The sequence below is a fragment of the Sylvia atricapilla genome, chromosome 21 (assembly GCF_009819655.1).
Source record: "Sylvia atricapilla isolate bSylAtr1 chromosome 21, bSylAtr1.pri, whole genome shotgun sequence".
Classification (NCBI taxonomy): domain Eukaryota; kingdom Metazoa; phylum Chordata; class Aves; order Passeriformes; family Sylviidae; genus Sylvia; species Sylvia atricapilla.
The window spans coordinates 3926083-3950682 of NC_089160.1; the positions used below are offsets into that span (position 1 = coordinate 3926083).

Sequence of the window (24600 nt, forward strand, 5' to 3'; positions counted from 1 at the left end):
CATTGCTTTTCATAAATTTACTCAGCCAAGTTTTCCAAGCCATGTGTCTGCTTTCAGGCTCAGCTGTTTTTGAGAATGAGGTATGGAAAAATTATTTGTCTTGAAAATTCGTATTGTCACATTAGAAGCATTCATGCTTTAGTAGAGAAATTTTCCTGCTCTGCAAATACCTCCAGTTATAATTTTTAACTTAATTGACAGTAAATTTCTAGAAATTTTCTCCAAAATCTGAATTAGGGGATTGTAGCCCTGGTTCATGCCTGAGGTATTTTGGTTTTCTGAAATTCCTTTCCCAGAGAATTTTCTGTAAGCAAGAGACATTTTTTGTAACTGCAAATTTGTTTACATTCTTTCCTTAGGAGGAACTTCTTGATGTCCCTCTGGTCTGACCAATGTGATTGAAGAGGTTTGTCTTTGTTTCACCAATCAAATTGGTCTGTGTAGAATAGTATAAAAGGGAGACACATCCCAAAAATAAAGAAGTCATTTTCAGCCTTCTGAAGTCGGAATCTTTGTGTCGTTGTGGTGTACAAACAGCATCAGGGGATAATTATTAAATGCTCATAGATAGTCCTAAAGCTCAACCACCATAAGACCTAAGAAGCTACTCTGATTCTGTGCTGTTTAATAGCACAGTGATAACATCCCTTAGTAAAGCCCATCTAAGTGTCATTTTACACAGCACAACCACATCAGAAGTTACTTTAACTTCTTCAGTTTCATACACTTATATATAATCTTGTAACCTTTTATTCTGGTAATAAAAAGCCTTTATCATTTACTTATCAGATAGGATGCCATTAAAACAGAAGAGACATTTTCTAAATCTTTGGTTAAATGAAAACCAAAATGGCCTGTCTGGTTAACATCCAACTCTTGTAGTGCTCTCACCTCACAAGAAAACAAAGAAATTAAATAAGAGAGTCAAAGCATGACAGTGAGATTCACAAATCAAGACTGTCCACCCAAAGCCCAAGCCTATGCCATGGGCTTGCTCCAAAGACTCCCCTAGATCCCCAAATAATCTGTTATCACATACCTGCAGGAAGTCTCTGATATGTGTGTTAGCTCGCTTAGAGTTGGGACCAGGTACTTCATAGAGTGGGCACTCCTGCCCAACCACAAAAATATCCACTAATTCTCGAATGTAGTAACCTTGTCGTGTCCTGATGATCAGAAAATCTGTTTCAGGCATCTTATGTAAATAGATGGGGGCCCGGAAAAGATTGTTTTCAAATGCCTGTTAGGAAAAACAAATCAAAGTTTGAAAGTCAAGTTTTGATCAAGTCTTCTGTGATACAATATACAAAAAAAGATCTTAAAAAAAACCCCAACACCCCAAGGTTCACTGCAATGGTATACCATCATTTATGTCACAGCATATGTAGATGTGTAGTAAGCAAAGAGGCATAAACTGGAACTGAAAAGGAAGCTGTTTTTTTTCTTGGAAGCTGAGCATTATTTGTGATTGAATAAACAGGGCTTGTAAAAGGTACTCTGCCTATTACACACATCCAGCTTATCTCTCTTTTAAATGTAAAAACCTTGTTTCTCACCTGCAGTAACTGGCCTGGATGCAGAGAACCCAGGAAGGGAGAAGTGTGACAATAAACAGTCTCTCCATATTTGCAGTCTGGAGCTCCAGGATCTTTGCCAGGTTTCTGGAAGGTGCAATGGAGATGCTGTTAGCTCTCAGTGAGAGGCAGAGGGAAATCACTGTCCAACAGCAGAGCCTGCATACTCACCCTTTTGTAGTAATTTTTAATCTTTGTTGCCATGCCAACCTGCATCATCAGAGGGGCGTTCTCCTCACTGTACTCAGCGAGGATGAGATCTCCATCCTTGCCAGTGAGGTCCTGTGGTGTGCGCATGAAGAACATCTCCCCCCCGCCAGAGGCCTGGCGCTCCTGCTCCCTCATCTGCACCAGGGACAAGGGACAGCGTCAGGAGAGCAGCTCCTCCAGCAGCCCAGGAGCCACGGCACACTCAGGGGCAGGCAGCAATAACTGTACCTTGGCTTTCTTCTTGATGTGCTTCAGCAGAGGCTGCACGGCGTGAGGCCCTGGCTGGGATAAGGCACCAAAGGAGTATTTCTTCAGGGGAGGCCGATGGAATTGCCGCAGCTTCATGGGGCCCATGTGGGTGGGGAAGAAGGGCTGGCGGAGCTCCACTGCTGGGATGGAGTGCTGATACAGAACAGAATCTGTGTTAGGAGGGACCAGGCACAACCCTCAAAAGTAAGACCATCCTCCTATCCTGTGAAACCTTAAATAAGAGAGCCCAGGGATATTTTTAGGTCTCCTAAGAGTAAGACAAGGGCATTGAAATTTACTTGCCTTTTGACAGAAAAGTGCCTACTTCCATATAAAGATCTTTATTTGCATACAGAGATGGCTTCAGTTTTATTATTTCAAACGATTTCAAATGATGGGATCTTTTTACTAACTAGGAATTACATGTAAACCCGTTATCCCCATCAGTGGGAGAGAAATTCATTTGGAATTACATAGTTTTCCCATGACAGAAGATGCTAGAGCTGGATGAGGTTTTAGAAGTCACTGAATTCCACAAAGAAGGAAGAAAAAACATCACCTCCTCACCTAGAGCTAGTGAGCAGTAATTCAAATTCATCAGTAACTAAATTAATTTTATAACATTCAAACTAAGACACACATTAGCAGCAGAAGTACAAAGTGCACCTCTTTCTCCCATCCCACTATTAGTTTACACAGAATATTACATCATATGGCATCAAACAAAAGCATGCTGAGTAGGACACAGCAAGATCAAGCAACTAAACCTCAGTTTGATGGTGCAATCAATAAAAATTAGTTCAAACTTCTAATTTTAATTGAACATAAAAAAGATATCTCATGAACACTTAACTGACCTGCTGTAATCTAAATTCTTTTCTTCTAGAAATCCTAAGTCCTATTCTGAGCTACAAAACCTCCTACCAAGACACTCAAGCTCTCTCAATCACAGTGAAGACTACTGTGACTACCTGGATGATGTTGCCTCCAAAGGTTCCTCGAAGTCCCTGCTGTTTAGGGTAGTAAAACTCATCATTAGACAGGTTCCAGGGATCCTTCACCTCTGGCTGAGACATGTTCTAATTAAATTTTAAACAAAGAGAGAGAGAGGTGTCAAAAAAACCCAAAAAACCCTCACTCCTTCCTCATCATTCCTAATCCTGAAGATGATGCTAAAGCTTATGCTGACCTGCTGTGGTTCTTCCTTGATGACACCTGTTTTTCCCAACAGGATCCGACTCTTCTTTAGAGAAGATTCTTTCTTATTCTCCTTGGATGGAGAGTTCAAAGTCATCTCTTCCTTTTCATCAGGAATTTCTAAAAGCACAAGTTTACATCTCTACCTTCCCTTTTCAAACCACATGCATGCAAGCCAAGTTAAGACAGTCACTCCTAAAACAGATTGAGTCAGATTAATCATGTTAAATTTAACTTTTGAGGCATAAATTTTTGCTTTCCTGTCAGTGCATTTAACTTGGAAGTTGAAGGTGTACACCACACCAAAAAAGGTTATTAGCATCAGCACCTCCTGCTTAGGCCTTTGACTTGCAAATTAACTTCAAAAGCCAGAACAAAGGAAGGCTGTAAGTATTGCCCTGGTCCATTTATGTCCATTACAGTCTGATTATAAACCCCTGCTTTCATTTCCCCTAGTCTTTTCCCACTCAAGTCAGATTTCTGGTTGTCATAAACATACCTAGAATTATGTTTTCATCGTTTGGATCAAGTGTTAAGACAGGAGGATCCAAGTAGGTTTCCATTGCCTGATCATCCCAGATGATATTGTCTTCCCAACGGCCATACACTAACTCTTCATTATCAATTGGGAAAATGGAGTACCAGGGCTTGTCTTCATCCAGGGGAACTGCAACAATTGTAAAGTAGAACCCTTGAGAATTTTATACACAGCCTTGGCAGAAAACTATTCTCATCCTCACATCTTACCCCCTTTACCTTCCCCATCTTTAAGGCTTCCTGAGGCAGGACCTCAAAGAGACAAAAGAAAACTGATCTTGAAAGAAAGAGGAAGTAGACCCCCAAGTTTGTGCTTTACCAACGATCAGAGATTTTGCTCTATTGAAACAGCCTCTAGAAAGTTTTAGAACAAACAAGTAGCCCTTCTACCACAGAAATGTGTCACATGCACCTGTTCATGGGCCATTACCTTGCTGTTCAGGGGCCTTTTCTTTGCACTTTGCTATGCCCAGGACTCCTGCTACATTGGGTTTCTGTGCTAGAGGAATTGGTGAATTGAGCAGAGAGCCACTGCGGTTCAAACCTAGAGAAAAGGAAAACAAAAGCAAGGTCAGCTTGAGTAGGAGGGTCAGGGGGCACTGCAGTGCCTTAAACCAGGACTGGAGGATTGCATGGAGAGTGAATTTCAGCCTGATGGACCCACTGCTCATATCCCAAAGAGTGACAGGTGTCATTAGAACTGGGAAAGCTTAAAAAACCACACTTCACACAGAGCTGGCTGCTGGAGTCTGCAGCCTCTTCAAAGAATCTCCAATTCACCCACTCAATGCCACAGTGTCTTGCACTCACAGCTGAACACTAAAGGACTGACACTGATACCCAATAAAGATCTGACATTCCCACTAGTCTTTCCTTGTAGAAGCAGGAAAAGATATAACAAACAGAAGACAAACATTCACTCTCCATTAACAATTTCAATTTTAAATGCATCCATGTCTAAAAGAAGTCCAAGGCTTGTAAGAATTGCTACTTGCTATCTAGAAAGAACAGAATACTATTTTGAGCTGAGGAGAGACTTCTGAAGACTTTTACATAATTCTTCCAAATAAAAACAAAATTCCACTAGCATATAAAAAGTGGAATTACTAAGGGTAGCTTTACTCAATATTAATGTAGATGGATCCAGCATCTGGTATTCCACATGGAAAGAAGAAAGACAGAGCTGGGATTGGGGTTTTTTTAGGAGAAGTGACCTACTATGTTTTTGGAAAGAAATCAAGTCTCAGAATTCTCAGTGGAGTTGTGATTTTGCAAAAAAGCATTCCCTGACTGGGGGAATTATGTTCTACATTTGACACATGTAACTGTACATTGCAGAATTTCACTAAGTGCTGCAGTTGAGCATGTAATAAGTCAGCTCAACTACAACAAGTAAAGCTGGTGTCTGACCCCTGATCACCTTGTTGGGCATTGTATGCAGTGGCATTTCTGGTCATGCTGGATGGTAGCCAGCCCGCCAAGCTCGCACGCTGTGTCTTAGTCCCTTTGTGCTTGACATCCTCCCCATTCCAGATGACATCATCCTCCCACTGCAGCTGCGTCACCATGAGGAAGTGCTCATCAGCCAGCAGATCGTCCTTCTCCTTTGTTGACTCTGCATCCTAGAAGGGAGTGGTAACTGTTGGAAGATCTGACCTGAGAGACAACCTTCCAAACTAACGGAGCAAAAATTCAGTGTCTCATTTTGCACGGTGCACAACGATCCATCAGCCCACCACCAGATCCTCATTGTGCAGCAATCCCCACATCCATCTCCACACTGTGGCTCACAGTTTCCCTCTCACCTCTTCATCTGTGTGTCTTTTGTCCTCCTGCTCATTCTTCTCCTTCAGCTTGAAGCCATAATCAAACCCACTGCCATCTTCTGGGATGCCCAACATGTCATACCAGAGCTGGGCGGGACCGTAGCGCCACTCGGCCACCTTGGGCTTCGTGTCTGTCACCTTGTCTATGTCACCAGTCGACTGGGAAAATTTCGACTCCACAGGTGCCATCATGGTAATCTGAAGCAGAGGAGGGAATGGTTACACTGGTGGTTGATCTAAGTGTCAGTAAGAGATGTCTTCCTTCCGAGTTTCCCAGCTTATTCTCATGGAAGAAAAGAGTTTCTAAGAAGTTCTTTTCCATACTTACTAGATGCCTCAAGAACGTTCTGCAATTAGACTTCCAACAACACTGAGATTTCTTCTTGATACAAAGAGAGAAAGCTCCCCTATTGATCCTGTACTATGGATGCAGCCTTCTCAGTAAGAACCAATCACCTGAAGTCACTGACTAGTATTTGGAGAAGAGCTGCTGCCCAGCTGGAATACAGGCCAACTCTGTTCTCCACTTTTCTTTTGAGAGAAAAGCTCCTTCCTCTAAAGTCACTGTCCAGTCCACTACTACCCCCAGCACTAGCTGGTGACCCTCTCTAAGTCTCAGATATCCCACCTCATCATCTGAAAGGCACTGCTCAGGAGGTGGAGGAGCAGCAAACTCATACTCCCAAGGAGATTTGCCTTCCACTCCACTCTCAACCACAGCTTCATCCTCCTGTATCTGCACTTCCTGAGCCAACTCCCGATGCTTCTTCTTGCGTTTCCTCCGGGCGCTTCGCCAGACCGACGGAACGTTCTTCCCAGGGCCAAAGAGACGCAGGAAACGCAGCACCTGGAGCAGGAAAAAAACAGAGGATCAGATTAAAAAAGACACTGTGGAATGCCTGCCCTCCCCTGAAGAACAGTAATGCAAGAGAGCATTCTGAAATTCAGAAGCTTGGCCCGTGGTACAATCCCATTTCCCAATGCAATCAACAATCTCTTGGTTATACTTGAAAAACAAGTTTCTGATTCTTCTGTTTGATGGATCCCTCCTTTTCAAAAGGATATATTCTCAATTTCTGACACAAAGAAAGCCAGAGTGAAGAAGGACTGCCTTTACATATTGGACATGTGGTTAAACACCACCTGGAAATAATTGTTTTTCATTCTGAATGATCCACAATCTTCAGAAAGACAGATGAAGGTTAAGGAAGAGTTGATAAAATTATCAGCAAAAGAGACAAGCTAAAAGAGAGTTATATAGAGATTTCTTAAGCAAACAGATAAATAATATATTCCAGAAAAAATACACATTTTTTAATTTCCATTATAATGTAGCTCCCCTACACTGCATACCTCCAAAACCTGCACTAATGGTAATGATACATTCTCTCTCCTGTTCCTTCTGTGGGTACGATTGCTGGTTTTTAAGCACTTAAATTCATTTTTTTCTAATAACTCTTTTAAAGAGGTAAAACATTTCTAAATTAACTGACATATTTAGGAAACAGGAATTAGCACTAAAGATTTGCAAATACACTCTATTAATGTTCCCTGTTAATCTGTTACACTGATCCCCAAAGGAAGTGTTTCTATGATCACTCTGTCCAGCTCTGCCTACATCCATGTAAACCTTTTTCCCAAAACTACCACAGATTATTTATGAAGCCTTTACCCAGTTTCAATGACCTGTCATGAAGAGCAAAAGTCCCAGACACAGTTAAGCTACTGGCTAAATGGACACAAAAGTCTGCTTCTCTACGTGTTATTTTAGGAGGTTTCATCCAGAAATACAATGCTATATTAACATGCACACTAACCCATCCTCATAGCAAAATCTACAGGGCTTTATGCTTTGCCACCTCTATTACTCATGAATTAATCATGGCAAGTGCTCAGCACTAATTGCTTGCACTGATTTCTGCACCCACTGGGCACAACCAACACTGAGCCAGTCTCTGACATTATATGTTGAGCATCAGAGAAATGAACACACCAACTGACACAGAGGAAACACCAAGTTTGCAAAGGCCTAGAAAACACTGAGAAGGGAAACTTCTGTGCTAGAGCCTCACCTAGATTACCAATACACAGTGGTCAGCTAAATCATTAAAACATGACATTAAATTATGCAAATTATCCAGCTCCTTACACAAACTCTCTAAGGCACACATAAAACAAGTTATCCTTCTCCACAACTATCTGTTTGGTAACTATAAGCCCATCTTCATCGTCCTTCTCCTACCTTTCCTCTATTCTTAACAGATTAAAAACTTCCAAAATAATTACTGAAATACATAAACTGCATTTTCTATTTGGGAGTATTTAGGAAAGAATTGCAATGAATTCATGCAAAACCCAACAATTCCTTGAACCAACTTGCTTTGAGGTGATTTCTAATTTATGCTCAGAGCAGTTTCAAGAGAGAATTAAGTAAAGATACAGATCACAAATTGTTACAAAGGAAAAGCACACCAAGTTCAGGACAGCATAAAAGGTGGAGCATATATTTACCAGAAAAGCCAGAAAGCAGACAGATTAGCACTGGTTTTTAATCATCTGGCAAAAGTATCAAATCAACAGGCCTTTGCTATGGTCAGCAAAACATTCACACCCTGATTTATAGGACGCTTTTTAAGAGATTCCTGCAAATGGCAGGAAAATTATTAGATGTAAAGCCATCTGGAAACAGCAGCACACAGAAACTAAAGAAAGTATTGAGTGAGCAAGAACATCTATGTGATTACTAAGTACATACCCTTAAACACTGTACAATATGTATTTAGAAGGCTTACATGATATGCATCTCTTCCATGAATCTCTTACAATACCTTGCCTGGTCGAAATTCTGGGAAGAGCTCTGTAACACTTGGCAACTGTTTGGTAGCATCTCGCTGCATGATTCCTGCAAGAGGAAGTGTGAGTTTGCCTTCCTTGGATTCTGCCTGCCTGGCTTCTTGAGGTCCCATCTCTGACTCAGAATCAGAGCTGCTGCTGAAATCCACCTTGTCGGAGGCAGCAGAGGAAGGAGCAATGATGGAGGGCAAAATGATACCGTCTCCATCTTCAGATACTACAATAGAACAAGCACCTCATAAACAAAAAGGTCTCCTCCCTCTCCCCTAGCATAACCCCATAGTGCCACATTTACTGTTTATACCAAGTTATGCAAAAATTAAGCTTGTGCAGGTGTTCTAAGTACCATTCTGGTTTAACCTTTCATTTAATCCTAAGCGTTCCAGGTGAATTCCCCAGCCACAACTGAGAGGATGAGATAAAAAAGCAGTTTCATTATCAATACAGGCATTTCAACAGTCAGTGGAAATAGTTCACCCCAGATTTTAGGCAATCCTGCACTCACCCTTCAGACGCAGCCTGCAGACCAAGTTTTGGTGACGCATGGTGTCATAGAACTGCTACACAGCGGCGTCTGCTTCCTTCAGACATTCACATTGCCAGAGAGAAGAAGAAAGTGTCCACTCACCAGTGGTAGCTGCATCCTTTTCATCTTCTTTTTTTCCAGGTACTGGAGGTGGTGGCGGTGGCGGCATCAGCTTGGAATCGATGTCTTCACAGTCAGCATCGTAATCATCCTCATCTTCATCTAACCAGGCAGGAGACAAGACCACGTGTTAAGCAGATAATAAAACAAAACCAGGCACCCTTTCCTTTATTCTGTCTCAAACCTGATGGCACAGATACAATTCTCATCTTGTAACTAGAAGAAAATTCTTATCAGTTCAGCTTCTTGCACAAAACACATTTGCAAGATGTAAATTTAAAAAATAGCGGGAAGGAAGGACAAAGGGAAACTGACAGAAAGAAGCACTTAAAATCTATGTGTGTATGTATATATTCTGCTATGACCTCTTCTTATTCACAATTTGCCTATGTGTTTATATTTTCTGCTATCACACTTTGTATGTGTTTATATATCCTTTTATTCACAATTTATAGAACAAATAAAGAAAATGTGGGTTAAAAGTCCAAATCACTTTTATATCTCACTAACCACCGAAAGTCACCAGAAAAATTAAGTGTAAGACACCTTTAAAGAATATGCCAAGACACAGAATTTACACCAGCAGCTACTGATATGGAAAAGCTGCTTAGCTTGAAAGCATATTTTAGGCCAGAGATACCTTGGACCAGCAAAAGAACCAAGGTACCTTCTGCAGAAAGTCTTTTCCCAAAAAAAAAAAAAAAAAAAAAAAAAAAATTCCAGAGTAAAACAGGAGAGAGATGCTAAGACTGAAGTGACTCCAATGAGGAACTGATTCCTTAGAAGAGGAAGACAGCAAGCAGTGGCTTCATCCAGTGAAGACAGTTTCAAAAAAGCCGATACTGGGCTCTTGAAGCAAGGAGTGAAAAAGCACAATGGCCCAGAACAGCTCCTGTAGGCAGAGCTGCAGTGCTGACCCCCTTTACCTGGCCTTCGGGCTGGCTGCAGGCTGCCCATTGCCTGCTTGTACCGACGGCTCTCATCTTCTGCCACTTCAGTGATGTCTGAGTAGTCAACAGCATCCTCTGTGCTCTTAACCCAGCCTAGGAAAAAAACAAAACTTTATCCTCATTTATATTAGTTACATTAGACTTCACTAAGTACTTATGAAAAGAACAAAATTATCTGATTAGCATCTCCCACCAGACGACATTTCTCCTCATTCTAATCAAAAGCTCTCATGACTCTGAATTTCCCCTGAAAGATTGGTAAGCAACCAACTTGAAGGAACACCTATCACTTACTCACCAAAACTGTTCAACTAATTCAGAAAGAGATATTATAATACTGTATGCTAAGTAGGCTTCTTTAATACAAACACAGACTAAACTTATTTATGAAGGAGAGACAAGTAAAAGGAAAAAATACTTATAAAAAACTAAAGGGAACAGGTGCAAAATTGCTCAGGAGCTACTGTAGGATTGTTTGGCAAAGTGGAGAACGCAAGGCCTTGGACAGAGGGCCTCTGAGCAGGGAACACCACGATATTCCCTGCAGACCTGGGTGCATTTTATTCTCTCTGGCAAGAGCTGTGAGCCTGCCGCCCCTCAGCTACACAAGCACAAGGGTCCCAGCGCCAAACCTTCCTCGTCCAGGTGCGCTCCGTCGCTCTCGGCACTGTCCTCCTCGCTGGCCGTGATCTCAGTGATGAGGTTGCCCAGCCCCAGCACGCCCAGCCCGGCCAGGTGCTTCTTGGATTCCTGGGGAGACCAGAGCTGGGAGGCTCCGAGCGCCGGGCCCAGCCGAGCCCCTCGGGCACCTGCGGGGTCCTGCCCCAGAGCTGCCCCGAGCATCCCCCGAGACATCCCGGGACACGGTGGGACATCCAGGACACCCCAGGACCACCTGGGACACGCCGGGACATCCAGGCTGACCACAGGACACCTCAGGACATTCTGGGACACCCCGGGACATCCAGGCTAACCACAGGACACCCAGGCCGACCACAGGACACCCCAGGACATTCTGGGACATCCCAAGACGTCCAGGCTGACCACAGGACACCTCAGGACATTCTGGGACACCCCGGGACATCCAGGCTAACCACAGGACATCCTGGGACATCCCGGGACATCCAGGCTGACCACAGGACACCTCAGGACATTCTGGGACACCCCAGGACATCCTGGGACACCCAGGCCGACCACAGGACACCTCAGGACACCCAGGACATCCAGGCTGACCACAGGACACCCCAGGACATCCCGGGACATCCAGGCTGACCACAGGACACCCAGGCCGACCACAGGACACCCCGGGACGTTCTGGGACACCCCAGGACATTCGGGGACACCCCAGGACATCCAGGCTGACCACAGGACATCCCGGGACACCCAGACTGACCACAGGACACCTCAGGACATCCTGGTACAGCCCGGGATATCCCGAACACCTCGATACATGCCGGTTCACCCCAGCAAAGCACAGGATATCCCGATACAACCCAGTATAAACCGGGTCATCCTGGCTTCACCCCGGTACAGCCCAAGCACTCCGCTTCACGCCCGTCCCTTACCCCGCGGCACCTTCCCGGAGCGACACGGCCCTACCTTGTCTAGGACGCTGTCCCCTTCCAGCTGCCCCGCCTCATTGATGTTGCCGAAGAGGAAGCCGGCCAGGGAGAAGGGCTCGGCGCGGCCGCTATCCGCCTCCTCCTCGCTCTCCGAGTCCGACATCGCTGCACCGAGCGGCCGCGGGCCGGAAATGGCGGCGGGAGCGGCCCCGGCAGCGCCGCCCGCCCACAGCGCCCCCGCGCGGCACCGCGAGGAACCGCGCAACGCTCCGCCCTTCCCAAAAATTCCTCTGGATCGCCTCCAGGAACCGGCTCCGCCTTTCCACAGGAAAGAGCTGCCCTCAGCACAGGTGCCGTACAAAACAGCAGGGCGAGTTATATGCGACAGCCAGAGAGGTGAGGAAAGGTTTATTACAATGTAATGATGCATAATTTATTAAAAATAAAAAAAAAAGAGGAAAAAAAAAGGTTTTTTTTAAAACTGTTAGATGTAATACAAATTATTTTTATAGCATAAAATCAAGTTGCCAGTGTATGTATCAGTACCACACTTCAGAGTCTTGGGCTCGCACTGCTGATGGGTGGGCTTTGCTGCCCAGTCTGTGATCCATCCACTTCTCGGGGTCAGCCGAAGCAGCACCAAGGTTTCTACAGAGTGAGGTTTAGCACCCGGAGACAAAGCACAGGGAGATTCTTCTAGTTTAAATTTCATAGAAATAGCTACAGCTGTAAACTGAAGAAAGCACTTCCACATCTAAGCACACCTCATGGGATAGCCTTTGGACACACAATCCTGAACTGCTCAGCTTCAGCTGTGTTTAAAAAAAAACAAAAACAAAACCCAAGTAGTTCAGAAATCATTCGCAAAGCAAAGGGTAAAATCTGTGTCTTCACAGTGAGTCTCTTCTGTGAATTAAGACATACACATTGCATCTCTACTCAGTAACAAAACGAAGGACCCTGCATCATTCAGGAAACCCACATTGAGTTTTCTGACCTCCCAAAACAAGACAAAAATCCAGCCATGGGATTATGTGAAGTCTGTATTTGTCAACTGACCACAGAAGAAAAATAAAACATGGCAGAAACGGAACTGATTGTAAACTGAAGCACTGTACTACTCACAATAAAAGGCACCAAGAATTCCAGGGGGAAAAAAAGGAAGGAGGATGATGAAAGGAGAATGCCCACTGAATGGAAAAGCTCTGGATTTGTCCTGAAGCTTGCCCTCATGGAAAGCAGAGGCTGGAGGAAACCAGCTACTAGCCAGGACTTTTACTCCTGTCAGAGAGTGACAGAAATGCAAAGCATTTAAATAATCAGTTTCTCCAAACTGAATAAAAAGTCTTTGATGGTTCAAAGTTCCCTCTGCTCATTTTCATCACTATCATGTTATTCTCCTTAGCACTGTTGTGCAATCCATTTACTAAGTAATCTAAGTGGGGATAAGGTGTTCTGGCATAATGTAATCAACAGTGTAACCAAATAAAATAAATTGATTAAGCAGTTGAATTTTATCTCGCTATACTCTCTTCCAGTTCACTCCAGGATGGCTGCTTGAGCCTACAGAAATGGAGGAGTTGTGCAATAATATTTGCTCACAAGATTTCTTCTCCACAAAATGCTTGTAATTCAGTTAGGAATAACCACAAAAAGATGCAGGATTTAAAGATTTCAGTATGTAAAAAAGTAAAAACTTTTAAAAACAGTAGTAGCTTCAGTACAAAACTGCAAATATATGTAGCAAAAAAAAAAACCCAAAAAAAAAACCACCAGACTTTCAATTTCAGGCACCTCTTAAGACTAGTACTTTTAAAAGGCTGTGATATGTTTGAACATTTCTGAATAAAGCAAAGGTTATGGGCTTGCACTGAAGTCACTAGGTAGCTAATTTAGGTCTGACCAGTATTACAACAAACCATGTGCACTGGCTTAAATAAATACATTTTAAACATGATAAAGTCTATTTACTCAGTTACTGAAATTTACCTACAGAAAACAAATCTTGAATTACAAGGCACAGAGTTAATTGCTGCCTGAAGTCCAGCCCACACTAAAGGCCTACAGCTAAAGCAAAGGCAGAAAGTGGTAAGTAGATGTTATCTCAGTGAATTCTCTACACCCTCACAGCCTTCAGGGCAGGAACCACATCTGGAACTGCACTTCCTCTGCAAGTGCAAGAGACACAAAGACACTCCAGGCAATGGCACTTGGTGAAGAAAAATGTGCAGAGTCTGTAGGCTTTTGCAAGTATCCTGCAAAAGGGGTGTTTTGGTAATGTCTGTGCTCAGCATTTGGAACTCTGTTGGATCACTAACCACAGGTACCAGTATTTGAATTAATTGCAATTTATAATCTGTGGGTTGCAACTGGCTAAAGCAGCACCAAAATGAGCACGTCTCAGATTTTAAAAAAACTGCAGTTAGTGTCAGCATCAGTTACACCAGCTGAAGAAAGGCACATCCTCTTCAAATAGTAGAACTAGGGCACAAATACCAGCATTTCTATCCAAATCGTGGAATTAGGGCACAAATGCAAACATTTCTATCCACCTGTGATTTTTGCCAGCATCAGATAAAGCAAAGTCAAATTAATACAAGATCCCTAATAACCTTGTTGATGCATTTTCTGTTCTCTTGCCAAAACGAGGCACTTTTTTTTCTGACCAGGGTATACACCAGCGCAGTTTTGCATGTGTGGGAATCACAAGAAAAAAAAAAAAAAAAGCAAGTTCTGAATGACCAATTGAGGCTGCAGCCAGACAAAGAGGGCACTGTCAACTTCAGACAACAAAGCCCAGTCCAGCACCAGTGGTTTCACACAAAGTATCTTTGAAGCATGCTGCTTTCATACCACAGAGCTGGAAGGTTGAGTCTAAGGAAGGGCTCATGCGCTCACTCCTCAGCTGGTCCCGGAACCACACATAAAGAACAGTGCACATCCTGAAAATAAAAGCCAGCTGCCACTTACTAGAGCTGCTAAAGAAGGTTAAAAAAAAGTATGTAAATAGAACTTCAGTTAAAAAAAAAAAAAAAGAGTTTATAATAACTGAGCATCCAGGAGAGGAAAAAACTGCCCAGGTAATCCTATCCAGTGACTGGCTAACTGTTACAGACTGAGCTGAAAACAGGAAGAAGCACAGGTTCCTGTAAACAGAACCTCCAAATTTGCTGTCAGTCTTCTGACAGAAAAACAAGAAAGGAATTTGCCATAAAAATCTCAGATGGTGGCCCCAAGAATGTTAGGAATTGAAGCAGTTAATTCCTCAAGAGCTGCTGTCAAGTCTCTGGGATTCATCAAAGGGATTACACTGAAAATCTCATTTTGAGAAGTGTCATCCCAAATACCTCAGTCAGCCTGAGAAAGTAACTGTTAAAACTTTATTCTCAGGGTGCAAAGTCTCTTTGGACAGTGAAATAAAATTTCAGTTTAGAAGGTTATGGAAGACTTGAATCTAAACTACTCTTCCACTTCTCCACCTCAAAACTATGAAAATCACTCATTTGAGTGAGTCATCATTATTCTAAGTTCCTTACATAAGGAGAAATCAGCTCCTGCTTCTATTAATAAATCATTGCAGGTATTCCCTTGGTCTTGCTCATTACATTAACCATGCCTAATGCTAACTTTTCATACAATCAATCACAGTTCACTATAAGGTGAATCTCAGTAATAGCTGAGGCATTTTTGCAAGTAAACAACTGTTTTCAAGCTTTAAATTGACAAAACAACCGGACAGCCAGACTTCTGTTTGTAAAACAAATTCAATCAGTAAATAAAGGGTGGGAAAAGCAGCAGCTACACTTAAAGCAAAGTTATCAGAATTTGTGCTTTTCAGCAAATCTAGTAACTGATGGCTATCTAGTAAAGAAGTGGCTTCAAAGAGGTCCCCTCTTTTGTTTTTCCTCCACTAATATAATCAAGTAATCCCTGGAGAAGCTGGAGACTGGAACTTTAGAAATAAAGTAGGTATTTGACCTCTCAGTTGGAAAAAAAACAAAACCTGTTCTCTTTCAGTTTCCCTGAAGCAGTAAGACTGCGAGAATATTCACTGTACAAACCCTTTCTGCTTAGAGCTGTTAGTGCAAGATGCAAATCTTCAATTTAACTCGTTAAAAAGCTCTCCAAGATTCTAGCCACCCTCCAACATCCACCAACCAAGGCAACTACAATAAGACACATTTTCTTGTGTTCTTCTTTGTCACAGGATACAGAACTGCACGGACAGCTTCAGCAAACACCTCCCGAACACCCTCCTGATTCAACGCCGAGCACTCCAAATATTTGACTGCTCCAATTTGTTTAGCCAGTGAAGTCCCCTGCTGAGGGGTAGTGGGAGCCAAGCTCTGCTCTTTTAACTTTTTAACCGTTTCCAGGTCACTTCTCAAGTCTCTCTTGGTGCCCACTAGAAGGATGGGGACATTTGGACAGTGGTGAGACACCTCGGGGTGCCACTTGTGCCTGACGTTCGCGTAGGACGAGGGGCTGCCGATGGAGAAGCAGATGATGAAGACGTTAGTTTGGGGGTAGGAGAGCGTGCGCAGGCGGTCATACTCCTCCTGGCCCGCAGTGTCCCAGAGGTTCAGGCTGACTGTCCGGCCATCCACGGTCATCTGGGCACTGTAGTTGTCAAACACAGTGGGGATGTACTCCTCTGGGAAGGCGTTGGTGGTGTAGCTGATGAGGAGGCAAGTTTTTCCCACCGCGCCATCTCCGACGACCACGCACTTTATAGTCTGCATTCTTCACCCAGAAACGAAGTCCTGCACAAAAGTAAGGGGAGAGGAGTTAGGTAAAGCACAGTCAGTGGTGGTCACTGTAAAGATAAGCTTTAGAAAGTGTTTTTATATAGCCTCTCAAGCCACTCTGAAGAGCTCAGGGCTAGAAAGACAATAGTGAAATGGAGATGCAATGAGTGGAGAGCTAAGTGACAATTGGCTGCATTCCAACCATGTAAGTACAAATTAGCCAAATTCCCGCAGTCTTGCCTTACTGCCAGACTGTTTCCCACAGACGAAAGGGCAAGTCCTTAGAGGCACCTGCAAGTGGAAAGGGATTGTGACCCAGTAACAAGATACTCTGTCGTTTGTAGGTTCACACATCCACCTCTGTACACAAACACACTCTCCAACACTCACACTTGCCTACACAGTCAGCTACCTAAACAGCTTACCACAAAGAAAGGTCCAAAAGTTATAAATAAAATCAAGATAATAATTTCTGGGCTGCACTGCTACTGTTTACAATAATAATTCACTACATTCAGATCAATCAGTCCTGAATAAACTACATTATTTACAGGACACCGATAAAGGGTTTCAGAAAGTAGCACGCTCAAGAAAAGCTGTTATTTGAAATCCAACTAGCCATAGTAACCCAGATTAGAATCCATAAAGAATTTTTCTAAAGAAGCCAAGAACAGATTACTCTCACTAATCACTGACAGAACATGCAGGACTTAATAGGCTTGAGTTACTTGGTGTCCTCTAAATAATGAGCACGAGAAAGATACATACCCTAAAAGATCAGCAGACAAACAGCTTTCCTGGGGAATTGTTACTCGGGAGATACTTGACTCTTAGACATTTTCCATATTCCTTTCCTGATATATGAAGAGTAGGTTTGACAATCAAACTGATACAGTCTAAAACACAATTAATCTCAAACTTTCATCAGAAGAACAGCACGAAGTTTGAAAATAGCATGGAACTAACTACAAGCAGTCATTCGTTGTACATTTCTTGTGTGCTGGAGCTTCCACTGCTAGCCTGAACAAGAAGGAACTTGCATCTGCCTTCTCACCCAAATGCCTTTGAGGTACTATCAGTAAATCCTCAACTTGCAACCAGCAGAAAATACCCTGCTTCAAACAGAAGAGAATAGTGGGAATAACTTTTTAGCAGGGCCTGTTATGATAGAACATGGAGGAACGGCTTTAAACTAGGAAAAGATTGATTTAGATTAGATATAGAGTAGAAGTTATTTACAGAGAGGGTGGTGAAACACTGGCACAGGTTGCCCAGACAAACTGTGCTGCCTCATCCCTAGAAACATTGAAGGCCAGGCTGGATGGGCCCCTGAGCAACCTGATCTTGTCGAAGATGTCCCCACTCACTGCAGAGTGGTTGAACCAGATGACTTTCAAAGGTTCCTCCCAACTTAAACTATTTTGATTGCATATTCCAGAAAGATCTCAGCTCCAACACCATCAAAGTAGCAAAGAGAATATAGAACTTCAAGACCATCCAAACGAATCAATAATTCATTCCCATTAAAGCTTCAGAGGAAAATCTTTAGAGGAAATCTTTATCTGTATCCACATTCTCACTGGGAGCACAGAGTTCTTCTGAACTAAGTGCAAACAGGCTACCTGAAGCTTTGGCACAAAGCTGCAGCAGGCAACTGGAGTGACACTAACTGGTCACTACAACACACAGTGATAAGGAATATCAGTGTATGTACACAGACACCATAGAAACCCCAGTGGCCACACATGGTGGGAAGGAATCGCCTTATGCTGCTGCCAAAGCCTGGCAGGACTGCAGCACACAGGGCAGGTTTTAAAGCCCATTCCTGCATTTACATAAAACCCCTGAAGGACCAGAACATGCTGTGCCACAAGCCTTAGTGGTGACCAACAGCACTGCTTCCAGAGCAAAGGGGTTTTTCCCCAAATGAACTATCTGTGCAGCAGACAATTCAATAACAAGTGACATCACAGGGATGGCAGAGCTAAGTCAGCAACAAGTGTCTCATGAAGAACGAGATGATACACAAAACCTTTATATGCCCAACCCCTAATTTCTGAAATAAACAAATTGCAAACACTTGCAAACAGATCTCTCTTTAAAACCCAAACAAGCTCCCCCAAGGACTTACACCTCTTAAATTTCTATGCACTTCTGTCCAGAGCTCTGCAGAGTGACAGCATATCCCCAAACTCTGATGACTGGGGGACATCACACCAGCACTGTCAGGCAAAACTGGATAAACTCCAATGCTAGGGGTAACTGAGACCATCAGCAGCTAACACAATCTGATTCAAAATATCCAACGAAACCGTGTTACTCAAAGACTACTTTGTTGGTATTTTATTTAAGAATTAGAGACTTGAATTTGGAAATCGGTAATAAAGTAAAAAAAAGCCTGAAACATGAATGCTCTTTTCAGGGCACTAATACCTTGAATTACCTCATTAAAATTAGGATTTTAGGAGAGCAACATTTGCAAAGGGAAATAACTCCACACAAACCTGCCAAGGCATTGGGCAAAGTATTAACTACACAAATGCAGCTTAAAGAGCTTGTAGGCTTTTAAGTATGATTCTCTGAAGGGCCCCTTTAAAGGAGGTTGCCTGAGCTGAAAGGAATCGTGTGTGGCATATGCAATACAGAGAAACAAACACACACCAGGATACAAATTCTTTGTGTTGAAACACAAAATTTAGATAAATTAATTAAAAAAAAAAAGAGTAGAAAGAAGCTACTTGACTCCAGAAAACTATATTGTGAGCATGGATAGTTTGGTTAAATATTTATATATGGAAGGCAAAGGGTTTTTTAATTTAAGTCTCAACCAAGCAAACTAATATTATCTCAATCAGGTCTTTTCTATTAAATCCATGTACTTAAAAATGTATTTAATAACTCAGAATGTATTAAATCTCCAATTATTTTTTAGTAAACCATTTGCCTACAATAAAACTCTCATAAGATAGTAAAAGGCTGGGGTTCAAATTTGCATGGAAAATTCCTATTTCTTAAGCACCCTTGAAGCTGGCACTGCATGCAATCTAAATATAAATATACATTGAAAAAAACCACCCCATATTCCAAAAAACAAAACAAGCATATAACAACAAATATTAGCAAGAGTAGGAAAATTGGTTTAGGGTCTGTTTGAGATTTTTTTGGTGACCTTTAAAAGAATTTTTGGGGAAACTTTAGACAGAAAATCTCCACATATGACAAGTAACAAGAACTGAAAGAGAGAAAAATACAGATTAACACGTCAACACATAAAAAAATCAGTTCAGAACCAGAAAGCTGGGCACAAGCTTCAAAGCCAAGTTGAAAGGTTACGCAGCAAGAGAAATAAGTGAACGGAAAATCCAAAATAGTGAGAGGTAATCCGGGTTCCTTAGTCCTTGCAGAGAAAGGACTTTTATTACAGTTGAGGCTCTACAGTTGAGTTACAGCAGAATGGGAATAATTTTCAAATTAAAGAATTTTTTTTAAAAAGGAACAACAACAAAAATCACCCCACGCAGAAGTGTTGCGCAAAAATACTTAGATAAGAGTTATTTCTATCTTGCCCATCAATGACTTTGAATCTGAAAACTGGCATTCCCTGTTTGTGTTAGTTTCCTTCTCAGAAGATGCTGCTAAGTCTGACTTCACACTGCCTGCACACCTGGCACTTCCCCTGGAATGTGCAAGATCTCAATCAACATGTCAAGACATCATCTGAAGAGCTGCTCCCGTTCTGACCTAATTAAGCATTTTCTGGTATCATCAACATGGACAGTTTGCTCTCCAGACAAACATTTGCTGGGGAAATTCACTACTTGGAACACTCACACAGAGTAATTTCACAGTGCATCAAAATTTTTTTTGTGGTAAAGAAACAAATTCCAGATCTTCCCTTCAATATTCCTGAAGGGAAGTTTCCTGTCTACTGAGAGAAGGGAGAACACAGTGACAGAAAACAGAGAGAAAACAGGAACCTGGATCCTTTTGTAGTTTTGTAGATTTATGCTTTTTATACTTCCTACGCTTCTATAACCTCTTTGCAAAACTACTTCTTAGCAGGACATGCCTCTGCCTTTGCTTTTAACATCAGATGCCTCTTTGTTAGGTGGATTTTAACTTCGATGTTGTCTTTGATAAACTCACTGCGTTTGTCAACTCTTCCTCCCTTCTCTTTACAGTTTAGATAGGGCCCCATTTTGACCAAAACTGATCAGAAAACTCTCAAGGAGTTCAGCTGAAATCAGCTGTACTCAGCTGTGTCATTCTGCTCAGCCATCACATTTCATCAAGCCCTCACTGCTTTGGAGAACCAGATCCTGCTTTACCAGGAGCAGGCAGAAGTTAAGAAATCTAAACTCTTTAATTGCTCATCTTTCATTAACACAAACTAGATCAGAGACGATTCACTCTGTCTGCCTGAAACATGAAGTCAGGCAGGAACTTTCAACAAAGAACTGGGTGGATAGGGCCGTTCTAAATATATCACACCATCCTCACTCATGCAAAGGAGTTAATTCACATGTGCAGCTTACCCACCAGGCCTAGCAGGGAAGAGAAAGGGGCTCTCAGCAATTTAATCAAGACTCTGCTACTATCCCACAACAGCTCAGCTTACTTGCCATTGTTTTAGGCAAGTGCCAAAGGGATGGAGAAGTGCCAGGCTTTCAGAATGCATGCCAAGAAAGAGCAGAAAAAGTTAAATAGGAGACCTCATCCTTCATATCCTTCACCAATGAATGACCTACTTGGATTTCTCAGTGCCTCTCAAAGTTTTCACACCACTTTCTGTCCTGCCATTTACCTGCAAGAGAAACAAAACTGCAACAGTCTGAGCGGCTGCAGAGAGGGAAAAAAAATCCACAAGGGAAGGCAGATTGAAGCAGCACAGCAGGAACTGTGCAGTCCACCACCCAGGCTCCACATGAACAGCAGAACTGAGGAAGCTTGCTCTCTCCTGAGCTCTTTGCTTATAAATTCAGCTCCTAAGCACATAACAGGAGTGCAATTCTTGCTGGTTGTTCCTTCAGTGCCAATGCTGGAAAGCCCTTCATACCTTTTGATGCAAAAAGTTGTTTCTAGGAAATAAAAGAAACCCCTCAAAACCTTTCAAATAGTCTTTTTAAAACCTCTGCCTCTGTCAAATTAGGCTGAAATTGGTTTATTGATTGAAAGATTTTTTTTTTCAGGGATGAAACACACACAAGCAATATTTCTTAGGAAACTACAGTAAAAATGAAGTTTTCTGCATGAGGTATTTGGGCAACTCAGCTACACAAACCTCTTACCACAGGCACTCATACTCCAAATTTTGTATCAGAGCAATGACATTAGTGACCAAACATCAAACACCTTAAATTCTATGAATCCAAGATACTGAATGGATAATTAATATTTCCAAAGGGCATTAGCTCATGGAAGTGAGGCACAGCAGATGAAACAACACTGTGACACGGTGCAGCTGCACAGCCCACAGGAACCAAAACCCAAGGCTCTAGATATCCTGATCCCCAGTGTACACATATCCTGCCATAACCAAAAGCTGCAGAGTATTAAACTTGGATTTCCCTCCTGCAACCACGTGCAGAGGCATGGATTAATCAAGACAGGCACCCTTTACAAGTGACCCTTTGATGGAGAGCACAGCAAAGGTGTAAGAACAGGAGCTGGGGCTGCAGGGTGCTCTGGCCTCACCTCCTGGGTGATACAACTTGCAATAGGTCCTGGGGTGTCACAGTCACATCATAAAAAGTTAATAACCATGTCCTTCCCACCTCCCATAGAGTCTGACAAGGCCTTAGTCACTACTGTTGGCTAAAAGAAACAAACAGTACCTCAGACATAAGATTTTGTGGTGAGGTGTTCTAAGCACGTTGCAGGATGAAAGATAAATCCAGTTTAAGCATTCTTGATTCCTGTTTGAGGTAAAAAGAAAAATAAAAAAAAACCTGTTAGTACGTCCTCCTATCATCTTTTGTCACCTGGCATTTGCTGGCACTCACAGTTGTAACAAAGCCATTGTTGCACATGAAGGGCAAAGTTACATCAGGAAAATCTAAGCTTCTTTCTCTGACAAAAAAAAAAAAAAAAAGCCCCTCCACACTATTCATTGGATTGCACTTCTCTGATTCCTTCTCCTCCACGCCCAAATTTCACTGGTGGGAGGGAGATTCAATAAAAAATAAAAACACAAACAAGAATAAACAAAGAAAAAAACAAACAAAACAAAACCAAAAGCAAAACAAAATCAAACAAAACTCCCCCAAATGAAAACAGAAAAACCCAAAACATGGAAACCAAAACAAACAAATGAACCCCCAAACAAAAACAAACAAAAATGCACTTGCTCAATCAATACCAGGTTTTTTTCAAAGAGTTTTGGTATGACTAAGACAGGAATTAATGCATGCACTCAGTGTGTATTTTATCATGGCTTGTGCACTACAATACTACAACAATTGCCAAGTCTCATTTGCATCAAGTATTGCAATTCTAAAATGTGAGCAAAAGTTACCAGAGTCAAGGAGTCTCTCAGTAGGTCATCAGATTTACACATACAGGCACGTAAAGTAAAAAAATATTCCCTGTAAAGGTACAAATCTTTACATGACACCACATTGTGTGAAAATACTTTGGACTCCAAAAGAATCACAGCCTCACCACATAAGCAAATCAAACCACATGTTCAGTTTCCTCCTACTAATTGCAAACCGCATATTTTATTGTTTTTCCAGGATCTCTGTAAAGTTCCTTCAATGAATAATATTTAAAAGGTTTTAAAAATGGAATTATTAATCTAAAATGCATCTCATAATCTTAAATTCCACATAGAAAAACCGCTGTGCTGGTGAACAGTGGCAAACTGGCTCCAAAGTATGCCTTCAAGTGATGTATTTTACATCTTAGGTGGAAGTGAACGTGAGCTTCTTAAAAATCAAAAACTGAGCTTGAGGCAAAGAGCTAATGATGCTGCCACAAGAAGTGCTGCACCCCAGCCCATGATACACATTGCAAGCAGAATATACACATAAAGAATGTTTAAATTAAAGCACTTAAAGCTTTTTTTTAATAACTCAGAGTAATTATGGTGGGAATCACAAGTGTTTATACAGAATAAACAGATACTGATTACTGACTGGTTCCTGAAAAAAAAAAAAAAAAAAAAAAAAAAAAAAAAAAATAAAAAAAAAAAAAAAAGCAACAACCAAAAAAAACAGAAAGCAACACGGGAAATAAAAAAAAAAAAAAAAAAGAGAGAGAAGTTCAGAACAAATAAAAAGCAGCATTGTTTCTTGGGGTTTGAGGTTAAGCAGGAACCCGGTGCAGGTTGTTCTAAAACTAAAAGTTCACTGCAGAAGAAAACCACTGAGCTGATGAAGGGGAGCTCCGTGGCAGCTGCTAAATGAAACAATACCTGGCACCTCTCAGAGTGTTTCAGGTCACACCGCCTTGCACTACTCCTCCTGAGACAGCACTTCGCCAGTTTCTGGAGAACAAATCCAACCTTCCTATCCTCAGGTATCCCTCACTCTCAGCAATGAAGCAGGAGACCATTCCAAAGGCTACCTCATCCCGTGCCAACTTTTTATGACACTCGCTGGGAGCAGAGGTCGCCTTAAATCTGCGGCGGTGCCGCTGATAGGGATTAGCATCGCGCTGGAACAGCCCGGCCCAGCCTTGGCACACGGCGGAAGCGGGGAAAGCGGGAGAGCTGCCCTGCCCTGCCGCGGGGCCACTGCTGCACATCCCCGCGGCCGAGAGAGCCTCCTTCCAAACCTTCCCCGGCAGCCCCGAGCAGCACATTCAGCTCCGCGCTGAAGGCAGGGCGCGCATCCCACTTCCCAAAACCCTGTGGGCTTCCCAAAGCCAGCGCGCCATGCGGCTCAGCCTGATGAGCCCCGGTCCCCCCGGAGCCGGCCCGGAGCCGGGCAGGGACAGGTGCCGCCACAGCCTCCCCCGGGGGACCCGAGGCGCCCGGGCAGGCGGAGGCCGCGGGCCGCGCCCCGCTGTCAGCGCGGGTGCCGGGGCCGGCCGCGGAGGATGTTCCGGCACGGCCGGGCGGGAACACACGCGGCCACGAGCGGGGCCCGCCGGGGCCGCTCCCCCTCCGCCCGCCCCGAAAGCTCTCCGGGCCCCGCCGCTCCTCCGCCCGCGGTCCCGGCCCCGCCGCCCCGCGCTCACCTCCGGCGCGGCCCCGCGGCCGCCGCTCCCGCAGACCCTCGGACCCGGCCGCGCCCCGCGCCCGCCG

The 24600-nt window shown here is 43.1% G+C and overlaps 2 protein-coding genes across 8 annotated transcripts in view; both read right to left on the reverse strand.

The window, feature by feature from the left end:
* TAF1 (TATA-box binding protein associated factor 1) overlaps positions 1 to 11815 on the reverse strand; it is a 29021-nt gene extending 17206 nt beyond the window's left edge. For 2 of the 6 annotated variants that reach the window (XM_066333974.1, XM_066333975.1), the window contains exons 1-16: positions 11642 to 11815; positions 10675 to 10792; positions 10019 to 10135; positions 9075 to 9194; positions 8422 to 8663; positions 6222 to 6440; positions 5573 to 5791; positions 5188 to 5389; positions 4198 to 4311; positions 3730 to 3897; positions 3223 to 3350; positions 3005 to 3112; positions 2013 to 2186; positions 1746 to 1919; positions 1557 to 1661; positions 1040 to 1240 (exon numbers count right to left, since the gene is read on the reverse strand). In XM_066333974.1, the coding sequence (XP_066190071.1) occupies positions 1040 to 1240; positions 1557 to 1661; positions 1746 to 1919; positions 2013 to 2186; positions 3005 to 3112; positions 3223 to 3350; positions 3730 to 3897; positions 4198 to 4311; positions 5188 to 5389; positions 5573 to 5791; positions 6222 to 6440; positions 8422 to 8663; positions 9075 to 9194; positions 10019 to 10135; positions 10675 to 10792; positions 11642 to 11767 (2535 nt within the window). In that variant the 5' untranslated portion in view covers positions 11768 to 11815. The other 4 variants (XM_066333977.1, XM_066333976.1, XM_066333978.1 and 1 more) reach the window with 4 other exon arrangements.
* Positions 11816 to 11898: 83 nt separating this feature from the next.
* On the reverse strand, positions 11899 to 24600 carry LOC136370532 (rho-related GTP-binding protein RhoG-like). Of its 2 annotated transcripts, XM_066333986.1 has the most exons (3): positions 24534 to 24600; positions 22187 to 22267; positions 11899 to 16367 (listed from the first exon to the last, which is right to left on the reverse strand). In XM_066333986.1, exon 3 carries the CDS (start codon positions 16344 to 16346, stop codon positions 15771 to 15773), a length of 576 nt encoding a protein of 191 aa, XP_066190083.1. In that variant the 5' UTR covers positions 16347 to 16367; positions 22187 to 22267; positions 24534 to 24600; the 3' UTR covers positions 11899 to 15770. The 2 variants fall into 2 exon arrangements, with proteins under 2 accessions (XP_066190083.1, XP_066190084.1); XM_066333987.1 differs by lacking the exons at positions 22187 to 22267; positions 24534 to 24600 and adding an exon at positions 21101 to 21158.

Bases quoted from the DNA above. Each gene is read 5' to 3' on its own strand.
- LOC136370532 (XM_066333986.1), bottom strand. From the start codon at position 16,346: ATGCAGACTATAAAGTGCGTGGTCGTCGGAGATGGCGCGGTGGGAAAA.